Genomic DNA, 12,235 nt, shown 5'->3' on the forward strand with positions numbered 1-12,235 from the left:
ATTTCGGGGAGGTTAAATACGTAACCGTCGCGGGTCAAATGACTGTTCAAATTACTGGACAATCTCGTAAAATGCAGGACATCTATATAATATAATTATGGGCTATATAAGTGGACGTGGGGGAAGACAGCGGTGGCTGTGGGTGAAAACTTTAACTTGATTTCCATCGACCTCTTTCTGATTAAGAGGAAAATAGACTCACACTATCAATAACATTTAGATGACAATAAATCATTTTTAAACGACTAAGATATCATAGCTTATAAAATAGAGGCATATTAGGCCTATAATACTTTCGCTACATTACGTGGAGATTAAGAGATTAATTTGTACTAAGTTGATTCTAAAACAAAATTTAACCTCAGTGCTTTGATAATAAAAACCTCTTGTCGATGGCCCTGGCGCTGTTAACCAGGCCATCGACAAGAGTCTATTAAATTCAGATCAAGTTTATCAGTGATTAGGACCACGCCCACCTTTTGGCTTTCACTGTTACATACATGTACACCACATAACACGTACGTGACGTGTGAGCGCCTGAGCTGACGGTGCAGGTTGAGCTTTGAAGTCAGTATGTATGGCTTGATTCATGCAGCAGTGAATTAACGCTGCAGAGGACTCGAATTCGGCCACTTTTCTGTTAGTATTAGACACAACTTACTCCCGCGCCCGTTTAATCTGATTTACCCAAAACACAAAACAATGGAGCTAAACGTCGTCACACTGAATTGCTGGTGAGTTGTAGATTGGCTCCATACCAGATATAGATGACACTGTTGATAAGAATTAGTTTGCAATTTCTTTTGTTCCAACTTCGAACTTTCAAAGCTTTAACTCGGTCCCATTCACTGTCATTGATGTCAGTTTGTATTGTTTGTTTTCCAGTTTGTAGTAAATCTAGGTCACTTTACCTAGCCTTAGGCAGATAAGAGTTAAGTGAATAATATGACCACCAAGCCGTAATTGAATCTGTCTCTTCTGACCGCCTCTGTGTATGGGGATGTCAACAAATGTCAGTTTTATTAAAGAAATGATCCACATCAGACGGTTATTTCTGTTTAACACTTGATCGAGATGCTTGTAGACCTGCTAATCTTACATCATTCATAGTCATACATGTCTTATTAATATTATGTCTATGATTTTATTTTTAGGGGTCTCCCATTTGGTGTGAGCAAGCATAGGAGTGAACGAATGCAACACATCGCCAAAGAGTTAGCCAGCGGAGCTTATGATATCGTCTCACTGCAAGAGGTACATGTATATAAATCTCTTATCAAATGCGTTTAGCACACAACTAAAAACTTTTGCATGAAATGTTAGCAAATTTACAAGTTAATCATGTTCAGGAAAGTAAATGTGCTGCGAAGTGATTGCGTAATTGTTGATACAACATCAATTTTCTGCAATTCACAAAAGTTTAATGTTACAAAAGTTTATCTTCTTCTTTGTGTAAGGTTTTAATTTTACTGAGCCGGATGGTTACTTGTTTATTGTCCAATCTTCTGATTATTGTTTGATGGACTGCATGCCAGCCATCTTGGCAGCCATTTTTTGGTTGTATTAAAATCTAACAGTGCAGCTCAAGTCATCAAACATATAAGACTAGTTTTGTCTTGTGTGGGTCCTTACAACTGGTGGCAGCGGTGGGATTTGAACTCACGCCATCGAAATGACTATTTGTTTATTTATTTCATCAGGATTAAAAACTCTGCTTTGCTGAGCTTGAGCTTTTTCTCATACCGACTATTCCTAAAAGCAGTCAAATTGTAGTAATTGAGATTGACAACAAAGCGTTTGAGAGTTTATCTTTTGATTCTCTGTAACTGTTTAACTTTTTTATACTGCCGCTTTTATTTTGTATTGTAGTACCGGGTAGCCCTTTTCATTTCATATTATTTCAGTATTTAGGTATTACAACAGCCAGCCCAGGTAGGTTGGTGAAGTACAGTTAAACCTGAATCTACCGACGCAACCGAAACAGAAACAGTATCATTGTGAATTGATGCTGTTGTTGTAGCTCTGCCTAATGGCTACATGGACAACAGCACCATGGTGCCTAAAAACATAGTATTAGGCATGACACAAAATTTCGTATTATTTGTATTATCTATGACTACTAGAGGCTGGAGTTTTTGTATGACTCACATTCATATCTTGTAATTTTCTCAATTTTTTAATTTTTATAAAGTGAAACTCACAAAGGTGACATCATGCAGATGTAGCAAGAAAAATAAATTTTCAATTAATGGAGTTATTGTTTGAATTGGCCTTTACAAGCACATTTGTTGAAAGTACGGTAGATATTATTTCCACGTCTGTTCTTTTCTTTGTTTTTCTTTGTTTTTCATTATTTTTTCGTTATTCATTATTCATTTTATTATTGTTTTTAGATCTGGGTAATGGAAGATTACCAGCTAATAAAGTCTACAGTTGAAAAAGTTCTACCTCACAGCTTCTACTTCAGAATGTGAGTTAAACTTCTTCCTCTTTTTAGTCTTCTTTTTCATTTTCTTCTTCTCCTCTAATTTGTTTCTTTTTCTTCTTCTTCTCCCGTCTAGTATTTGATTGTCCGTCTTTCCCTCTCTCATTATCCCTTTCCTCTGTATTTCCCCTCTCTTCTTCCCTCTGTCTTACTCTCTTCTCCCCCTTTTTATGTCACTCACTCTTTGAATTCAGGTCTGTTACCAATGTGTGTCTGTCTGTCTGGATTTCATCGTCTAGGCTTTTACAGTATACATTGTCCATTGTGGGGGCCAGAACGGCAACATGGTGATAATTGATATCATTTTACACAATGATACCACCATTCTAGTTACAAACAGATGCCATAATTTGATTTCATTTTGATTTGATATGGTTTTTTCACTCAAAAAGTTTTTGCAGTCATAAAAACACTTTTTAAATATTTTTTTTTACAGCAACTGAGACCCCCAAGACCTTACATATAATTCGTAAATGTTAATAGATACAATAATGATTACTGTTCAACCTAATTTTGAACTGATTTCAATTATGACAGAAATTTGAAATACTAATGGCTCCAGGTATTTATTCCTCTGAAAATGTCTTTTGAATCAAGATAGAATTTATGAGTATTCATTAATGTTTTTTTCTAATTTATATTTCAGAGAAAATAACACTAGTAAAGAAAATTTCCTATCAAAATCTGAAGATAAAGAAAGATAAAAGAAGATTTTTTTGTAAAAGATGGAGATATAGATCGATTGGGATTGGTTGTGTTAGTTGGAAAGATTTCAAATTATATTCTTCATTTTGTGGCAGAACAAGAAGCCCCCCTCTCTTTTTAAGTCAACCTTTCTTTTCCTTACTATCTCTCACCAAGGGGAATGCTACACGGCGGCCTCTGCATCTTTTCAAAATGGCCGATCATCGACACGTTCTATCATCCATACTCCCTCAACGGCTACGCTCATAAAGTAACCATGGCAGACTGGTATATCTCCAAAATGGTGGCTTTGTGCAAGCTAGATGTAGAAGGGATGACTGTGAATGTCTACAATACACACGTAAGAAGAGTTAGAATGCCTTGAGTGAATCAATTGATTCATATTAGGCCTAAAAAAAAGATGTTGTATTGCCCTTTGCGACCGACCCCAAAATCTTGAAATCTACAGTCAGCTTTTTAATTTATAAATTTTTTAAAACTGTTTTTTAGAAAAAAAATGCATTATACAACTCTAAACTGAGAAATATCAGCCCAAAGAGGGAGTAAAATAAAGTAATTTCTGACCGACCGACCCATGTTTTGGCACCTAAATGGCAATACAACATATTTTTTTTTAGGCCTTAGACCAGGGCTCATATTGAATTCAATACTTATCTCAGAAATATTTGGTATTTTGCTTAGCTTTCGGCTTAGGCAAAATACTCAGTTGAAGCTTTGGGTCAAGTATTTTGCTCTAAACTTAAGACAGCTCCCTAGATGAATGAAGTCAATTGTTCAGATAATGACATATATTTTATATACATGTACATATATAAGTAATATAATGAAATATTATGGTTTTCATAAAAGCTGCGAACAATTAAATCAGCACGCATCCAATGTAACAATTTTATCGGGTAATATTCTGGATTGGCTTTAATAGTGACGCAACAGTGTCCATCAGTAAGTATTTACCTTAAAGTTGGCTTACTAAAAAGTAAAATACTTTGATATGGTCTGTTAAGACTTGAGCCATGCTACTTAAAGCTAATTAAAAATGCTGATACTTATCATCAACCATTACTGATTAACAATTTGTAGAATTTCATGTAGACATGTAACATGCCAGTGAAGATTTGAAAACATGTTTCGAGGAATATGCATATTCAGTGATATTTTCTTTCAATTTGTCAGGTTAATGATGTTCTATACAGGCCAATACACCTTTTTAAAACACCCCAGATAACGTGAGCTCCTGTCTGATGTACCAAGTGCTTCATATAACATGCATGTAGACATTTTTTTTAAAGTCTTTAAAGATCATGCAAAAATTCTTAATTTTTCTAATTTTTCTTTCAAATGCTCAGGCCCACGCTCTCTATGCACCATCCAATATCCCTGAAAAAGATGAGTTTCTGACGCATCGATTGACCCAGCTCTATGAACTCAGCGAGTTTGTAAGATTAACTTCAGGGGCAGCAGACCTTGTGCTCGTTACGGGAGACTTTAATTCAGAACCGTTCTCTCTAGCCACCAAGCTTGCCGTCTCCAATGCTAGATTGTTGGACGCTTGGGAGACAAGAGAAAATAAAGAGGTATCGTTTGTTTACTAACAGATTTCTGAAATGAATGATTACAGAGTTTCAAGAAATCAAATCGAGGGGATTTCCGGTACCCTATAAAATTGCCTAAATTTTGTTTGGATTGATATAATATTGAATGGCCTTGAGTGGGATACAAACTAGGGTATATTCCAGAAGCTGATTTGCATATTTCATGAGTTGACATGATAAGTGAAATATTATCAAAGCAAAAGCGATACTCTTGACAGTCTTGTGTCCCACTAAAGCAAAGCCTTTTGATATTATTATTATTAATTGTATGTAACGTAGTATCTCACTTTTCCTGTGTGTATTTCAGTCAGTGTTTTTCTTTTTTGCCTTAGCACAGTCCCAAACGATGAGATCGTGAAAAGTAACTGCATCATTGTCCAAGAACTTTTGCAAACCATGAGGTATTGAAAATCTAGTGCAGGGTCAACCAGGTTCTTTTGCTTAATTAAAGCACAAGATATACCGATTTGTGTTCTTGGCTCTAAACCCTTCATACTAATAATAATAATAATATGTAATACGGCATTGTAAAGTCTGCACATTTCACTAGATGACACACATGCCTGATGAAATTGATTTGTTTTCTTGTAAGTCTTCATGATCATCTTTATTCTTCATGTCCCACATGTAATAGAATCCGTTCTAATTCTGTTTCTCTAATTTTTCTCCTTTCATACAAATGAAGTCATTAAAAAGATTTGGTTGCCATTTAAATATGAATGTTTAAAAAAGCCTTGAGTTGCTCCTCTGGCTCTTTTAAAGATCAAGTTGAGTTCTGGTCATGTGATTTATTTTAAACAATCACCATTCTGTTTCTCTAATTTGTCTCCTTTCATACAAATGAAGTCATTACAAAGGTTGGGTTGCCCTTTAGATATAAATGTTTGAGCAAGCCTCGAGCTGCTCTGTTTAAAGATAGAGTTGAGTTCTGGTCATGCATGTGATTGCATTGTGAAAAAAAAACTGTGTGGAGAAATTGGAAAACGCATTGTGAGATTTTGGAATCATCAAAATCATAACAAATCCTTGGCCCTGTTTTGCTAAAGGTCACAGAAAGATATATATGGAACTACACAAACATGTGGTATGAAAGTTGTGGTCCACAACTTTCAGCTGTCAAGTATCATATTTCAAATATGATATTTCAAGAGCTGCCCTTTTCTGGGGCCATTTATTCTAAGATTCTTCTTCCAAATGACGTTAAAAAAAAAGAAAAATCATAATTTTGCACCTTTCCCGGAACTCAACCTTCTCTTCTATTAAACAGGGCATTCCTAGTCAGACTGTGGAATGGTCTGGTAACCAATACACCTCCTGCAACTCCCGCTACTATACCGGTACCGATGGAGAGAGGATCGATTACATAACATATCGCCCCTCTCCGATGCTCTGTGTTACTTGCACAGAGAGCAGATGTGTGAGGGATCCAGAGAAAGGGGCGGCTTTCTCTGATCATGAAGCCGTCATGGCCTCTTTGACTCTTGAGAGAAAAAGAGGTACTAGAATTGCATTGTATTTGTCCCCTCCCCCCAAAATAGACTGTATTTTTGGGTGTAAAATCCATTGATTAAAGGTATAGACCAGTTTTGGAAACGCCCCCCTCTCAAAAAATGAAATGGAAGCTCTTATTAATTACCAATCATGTGAAAGAATATGTTTTGACTTCAACGTGATGATACAAATTGTGCCAGGAAACCGCCTACTTATTGATATATTTGGTTGAGTATCATATCGTTCCGGCCTGGATAGATGTAGTCCCATATATATCTTTCTGTGTACAGTGCTTGTAACTTTACCAACACTGGGCCAAATTTCTTATCATTTTGATGGTTCCAGAACCTTGCAGTACACACCAATACTTACATGTATATGCTAGATGATCAACCTTTTCTGATCGATGCCACACCGTTTCTTTCACATTGCAATTGCACGACTAGAAATAGTCTATACCCCTAAGTACTGTATATCCAGAAACATTTGCAAATTGTTAAACTAAAAGGCAATCCAACCCTGCAATAAATTCATTTGAATAAAAGGAGAAAATTAAGAGAAACAGAATGGTTGAAAGTTCGAAATAAATTGGACCAAAAGTAAGAGAATTATGGATGTTTGTAATATGAGATCTCTAAATGTCACAATTCAATGACCAAATTTCCAAATTGCAATTTGCATAGATGTAGTGATCTCATATTTCAAACACTTAAAACTTTCTTATTATTATTCTGATTTATTTCAAACTTTCACTGTTCTGTTTATCTTATTTTTTGTCTACGACAGTCATATTCATGTTATTTGCATTCAATTTCCCTTTTTTTTTAAAGCCTAGCCCTTGCATGTGGCAGTTAAAATTTATTAAATGTGCATTTACATGTTTAATTATATTGAAGCATGTACATGTACACATTGTAAGTCATACACGAATGTCACATGTAAATCATGAAGCATTCATTCAATTTTGCATTGCATTGTCAAATTGGTCATATGATTGAGCAAAAACCCTGTTCAATCATTCAAATTCATTTTTAATTCATCCAATTAAGCATTTTGTGCATTCAGTTTAATTATTCCCCTCATATGTTTATCATTATGTATTTCATGCGTAATGTGAAGTGTGGTCTAATAGATTAGACATTTGTTTGGTGCTGTACATCTACACTCTCTCTCTCTCTCTCTCTCTCTCTCTTTCTCATTCTCTTTTCATCTCACTCACTTTCTCTCTCGATTTTCTACTGTGTACATCATGTATGTTGATTTATTTTGCTTTGTTTTCCCCATCATGCCCATGTATTAAAGCACTATCATCTTATCTCCTCTATATAGCGCCATCTCAGGTCAGCTGTAGCAGTATGGTCCCTTACTAATTCGCTGCTTCCTCAGCTGCGCTGTTGGTTCTCATACCGAGTCCTCTGCCTGCGTAAAGGAAATTATATATTGGGTAGCACACTGTTGGCAAGTTGACCAAGAGATGGCGCTGTGCAATAGTACAGTATGCTAGCGCAAAAAGTTCATCTGTTCACCAACGCTTTAACATTCATATTTACATTTTCACAATTGCTCCCATAACAACAATGTGTTCACAATCACCATTACGCTAGTACACGGATGGGATGACGAACGAGAGACTGGGCAATCCTCTCGCAGAAGGCCAGACCCTGTTCTATATGAATACCGACAATGGAGAAAGGATCGACTACATTTTCTACCAGTCTTTCGGCCCCTACACAGCCAAGTGTCTTAAAACTACACTGGCTCTGCAGAAGATTCCGGGCATGGATTTGCACTATTCGGACCATGAGGGCGTTTTGTCAACAATCTATGTAACGCTGGCAAAAGGTGTGGCTTGCTCCATCCATTCTTTCATCATGATTGCACAAACTAGATTTTATTTGTATCGAAGTTTTGCTTTTTATTTGCTTCTTGCTATAATTGCTGTGAGTGTCATGTAATATTAGTGTACATAAAGCATTTCTTTATTTTGAAATCTAAGCGAATAGACCATTTTCGTAATGTACCCGGTAATAGAATTTGACGCCCTAATCTTTGTTGAATGTCTCGTTTCAAATTATGTCATCCACCTGTTACGGATAATTTCAATAGTCAGAATGCGAATTGCATTCATTCCGTGTGGTTAGGGAGGACAAGCCATGTTTGTCTTACCTAGCAACAATTAATATATGAAATTAGCGTTCTGACTAATGACATACAATTACATGTATTCGTAACAGGTGAATAAAATAGATTGTAACAAGGCCCTTAACAAAGGTTTACCGGTATGCATTAAATTTGATCACATTACAAAAATGGTCTATTTGCTAGCTATCCTTCTTTAATAAATGCAAATCATATAAATCATGTGTCACTTTCCAATATTAGACAGCGAAGAAAACTTGCCTTTAAAAAAATGAAGGCATCGTTGTAAAGCATGTTAACCCTATTTTAACTGGGCTATTTCAGACCAGGTTTTTACTGGGGGGGGGGGGGGGGGGGGGTCAATTTGACCCCCTCTTAAGATCTCGGCCGTTTCACGGACGATCGCCGCGGAAATTTGCATACCTGTACATGTCAAGTGAAGCGTATAGAATACTATGGTAATTTCAATTTTTTGAGAAATTCACTCATTTACATATTTATGGTAATTTATGCAAATAAGGTTATAAAATTCACATTTTTGCCCATAAATCATACATTATTCATATTTAAGCATTCTTTTTCACTACATATATTTGTTAGACCGTTTGGAATAATAATACAACACAAAAAATTAGAAGAGCCAGGTTATTCCTTATGTTATCTCTTGTTTTGATAATTTCTTATGTATTTCATTGTTTTTTCAACTTATGTATTTTATTGTTTTTGTTGTTTTATTTAATTTATAACTACAATTCAACTATTTTGACCCCAAAACAAACACCCAAACTTTAAACAAGACTAAATAACCAATGTTTTATCTCTTTTTAGGAAAAATGACATTTCCATATGTTTTGTACACAAATCACAAAAATGAGTGACTTTCGGGCTGACATGCAACAACAAAATGTCACATGACTCCGTAACTATACGTCCGATTTTCAAAAAAATTGTTTTAAAAGATGCGAAAGACTCGAAAGAAAAAAGTCATGAAAGGAAAATTTTATATCTGCCGCGGTTTCGGAGTAGTCGCGAAATTTCTACAGGGGGGGGGGGGGGTCAAATTGACCCCCCCCCCCCATCAGTTAACGTAGGGTTAAAGCAATGGTTAACTCCCCCCCCCCCCCCCCCACCCTCATCCCTTCCCTTTCCCCTTCAGTAGTAGGTATTCTTTGTTCTTGTCTGTACTCATGTTGTTGAAATCTTAGGTTCTGGGAAATGAATGTATTTTTAAGAGAAACTGCCTATAAATAAATGCTGTCCTGAAAGGTTTAAAACTTTCAAACAATCATAGCATTTACATCTTGTGAACTTGTGTTCTGTGATAATTCTCTATCATTACCAGCTATTCAGATTTATGTTCATTTTTTACAAGGGGACACACATGTTCGAATTTTAATCTTTCGTAAGTCATGACCATAGCAATTAGTCCGAATAGTAATAATGATAATGTAATATTGAAAGTTGGAAGACCACAGTCTTATTGGAGAGCCAGAACTCAACTATTTCTGCATGTATTTTTCTTTCTTTTTTTCTGCGATCTTCATTCACAGACACCCAAGGACGAGGGGATGATGTATCGGACGAGAATTCAAACCAAGAGGAAGATGGGTCACCATGGCAACACCTTCCGGATCACCTGAAGGAGGCCATCTTGCATCTCTCGAGCAACATCGAAAAGGTCAAATCTGATCAGAAGTGGTGCCTTGTGAGGGCGCTATTCTTTTTCACGCTCCTCCTACTCTCCCTATCCCTCGGGAGCGTGAGCCAGGTACTGGCTTTCGTGTGGACGTGCGGGATGACGCTGCTGACGGCCTTCTACCTCGGGTTTGGAATCGTCGCTAAGGAATGCGAGAAGAAGACATTGACAGGTATCATGGAGGGCATGAAGGTTCGACTGAGCGTGGTTGAGAACAGAACGACGGTCAACGGAGAACCAGGGGGGAAACATATATGAAGCATTCTTTCTTATTTTGCTCCATCACTTCTATGGGGGCATTTTTTATGTGTGTAGTCGGGGGTCAGCAATTAACATAATAATAATAATATTTAATTTTTATATCGCGCTTAATACAAATGTCTCTAAGCGCTTTTCAAATATACTATCATTGGATTCAGTGCTTGCCCGCACACAATGTGTGCACAATCTCCACTCCCTGGGGAGCATTCCAGCCAGGCATGAGGAGAAGCAGGGGGGAAACATACATGAACCATTTTATCTTACTTTGCTTCATCACTTCTATGGGGGCATTTTGTATGTGTGTACTTAGGGTTCAGCATTTAACATGAGGAGAAGCAGGGGGGAAACATATATCAAGCATTTTATCTTACTTTGCTCTTTTGCTTCTATGGGGGCATTTTTTTATATGTGTAGTATGTGTAGTATTCAGGGGTCCGAAATTAACATCCATTCAAACATTTTGTTGCAGGGAAAAAAATACATGAGGCTCGGGGCGAATTAGCCCCCGAAAGTCATAAAAGAGCCCCCAAATTTTGCATGGAGTTCAATGCAAAACAAATTAAAGAGTGTTATTTTCATGCAAGCAAGCTTGAAAAGTAGCCCCAGAAACGTCGTAAGTAATTTTTTCCCCGTTTTGTTGCAATCCTGACAAATTTATCAAAGATCTTCTTTTTTCCTCCTGTACCTAACCTGTTGAGTACCGTCTTCTTTAATTCCCATAGGCTTAATACAAGAGCCACTTGGTTCCTGGAGTATATGGGTTAATGTTCAAGGTGGGCCACATTTTTTTTCATACATTTAGTACCAAGTAACCCTGTAAGTTGGGGCATTGTAATGTAGGCATGCATTATAATCCAAGATGGCAGCCCGCATGTTTTGCCTCTTCTCTTAGACCAATATTATTAATTTCAAAGTCTTGAAAAGGCATTGAATATCAACAAACATGGTCTACAACGATTCCATATGACAAAATAATCCCAGCTATGAATTTTTTTAAAGCATTTGATAGGCAAAAACTTGAAAATTTTCCGCATTAAAAAAAAAATTTGCAGATTTTTTTCCCGATCATTTTTATTGATCGGCAATCGGAAATTATTATCCAATCACCCCTGATCGGCTGATGATCGGTTACAGGCCTAGTACCAAGTATTTTCAAATGTATGCTTGCCTCTGCACTTGGGTTTCAAAATAGATTACCCGTAATGTTGGTACCGGTGTATTTTGTTAAATACAGAAAATGTACTGTCTGTGTCCACACCTTCCTAGTCTTTTTTATATTTAATCATGGATTTGTTTTAATTGTCTTTAACATAGCAGATAATAATGTATAGGCCTATCGATTGAAAGTATGAATAGAATATATCGTCAAATTTATATAATATATGAAATATATATAATATATTTTTTCAGCACATTTATGAATTGAGCCTTGTTATAACGAGGTCCTTTGGACCTTGGAAATTGCCTTGTTTTATTAGGAATCTTGTTATGTCCGAGTAAAAAAAACAAAAGAATATGAAGATCCAGGACCCGTATTCAAATTCACCTTGGTGTACATGTATCAGAGCACTTTTTAATGAGGTTCCAGTGTATACAGATATACAAAAAAAAAAATCTATATTTGTTCCAAGTGTGCTTTTTATTAATAAATGAATCATGACAAACATCCAGACAATCAGAACCCTTTCATGATGTATAATCAGTTGTGCACTGTTAAACTTGGGGTGTACTGTCCTGTGATGTAAATTTCTTTTTCTTTCTTTCATTTATTATGCTGTCTTGTATATTTGTTTAATTTTTAAAACTTTACTTTACTAGTAGTTCAGCTTTTCAGGCAAATCTGATTTAATCTAAAAACAGAGCAAT

The 12,235-nt window shown here is 36.2% G+C and overlaps 1 protein-coding gene across 1 annotated transcript; it reads left to right on the forward strand.

The window, feature by feature from the left end:
- The first annotated feature begins 698 nt into the window (after nucleotides 1-698).
- On the forward strand, nucleotides 699-10,370 carry LOC590197 (putative neutral sphingomyelinase). The gene is made up of 7 exons (XM_789809.4): nucleotides 699-734; nucleotides 1,155-1,254; nucleotides 2,394-2,470; nucleotides 3,347-3,530; nucleotides 4,537-4,764; nucleotides 7,878-8,115; nucleotides 9,963-10,370. The coding sequence occupies exons 1-7, from the start codon at nucleotides 703-705 to the stop codon at nucleotides 10,364-10,366; spliced, it is 1,263 nt and encodes a 420-aa protein (XP_794902.3). The 5' UTR covers nucleotides 699-702; the 3' UTR covers nucleotides 10,367-10,370.
- The last annotated feature ends 1,865 nt before the right edge of the window (nucleotides 10,371-12,235 follow it).

This window comes from Strongylocentrotus purpuratus, unplaced genomic scaffold (genome assembly GCF_000002235.5).
Source record: "Strongylocentrotus purpuratus isolate Spur 01 unplaced genomic scaffold, Spur_5.0 spur5_scaffold_17, whole genome shotgun sequence".
NCBI lineage: Eukaryota > Metazoa > Echinodermata > Echinoidea > Camarodonta > Strongylocentrotidae > Strongylocentrotus > Strongylocentrotus purpuratus.

Excerpts from the sequence above, each read along its gene's own strand:
- LOC590197 (XM_789809.4), top strand. The coding sequence starts at position 703 with ATGGAGCTAAACGTCGTCACACTGAATTGCTG. Across the intron at positions 4,765-7,877 it reads AGACAAGAGAAAATAAAGAG|TACACGGATGGGATGACGAA; the intron begins GTATCGTTTGTT and ends CCATTACGCTAG. Across the intron at positions 8,116-9,962 it reads CTATGTAACGCTGGCAAAAG|ACACCCAAGGACGAGGGGAT; the intron begins GTGTGGCTTGCT and ends CTTCATTCACAG.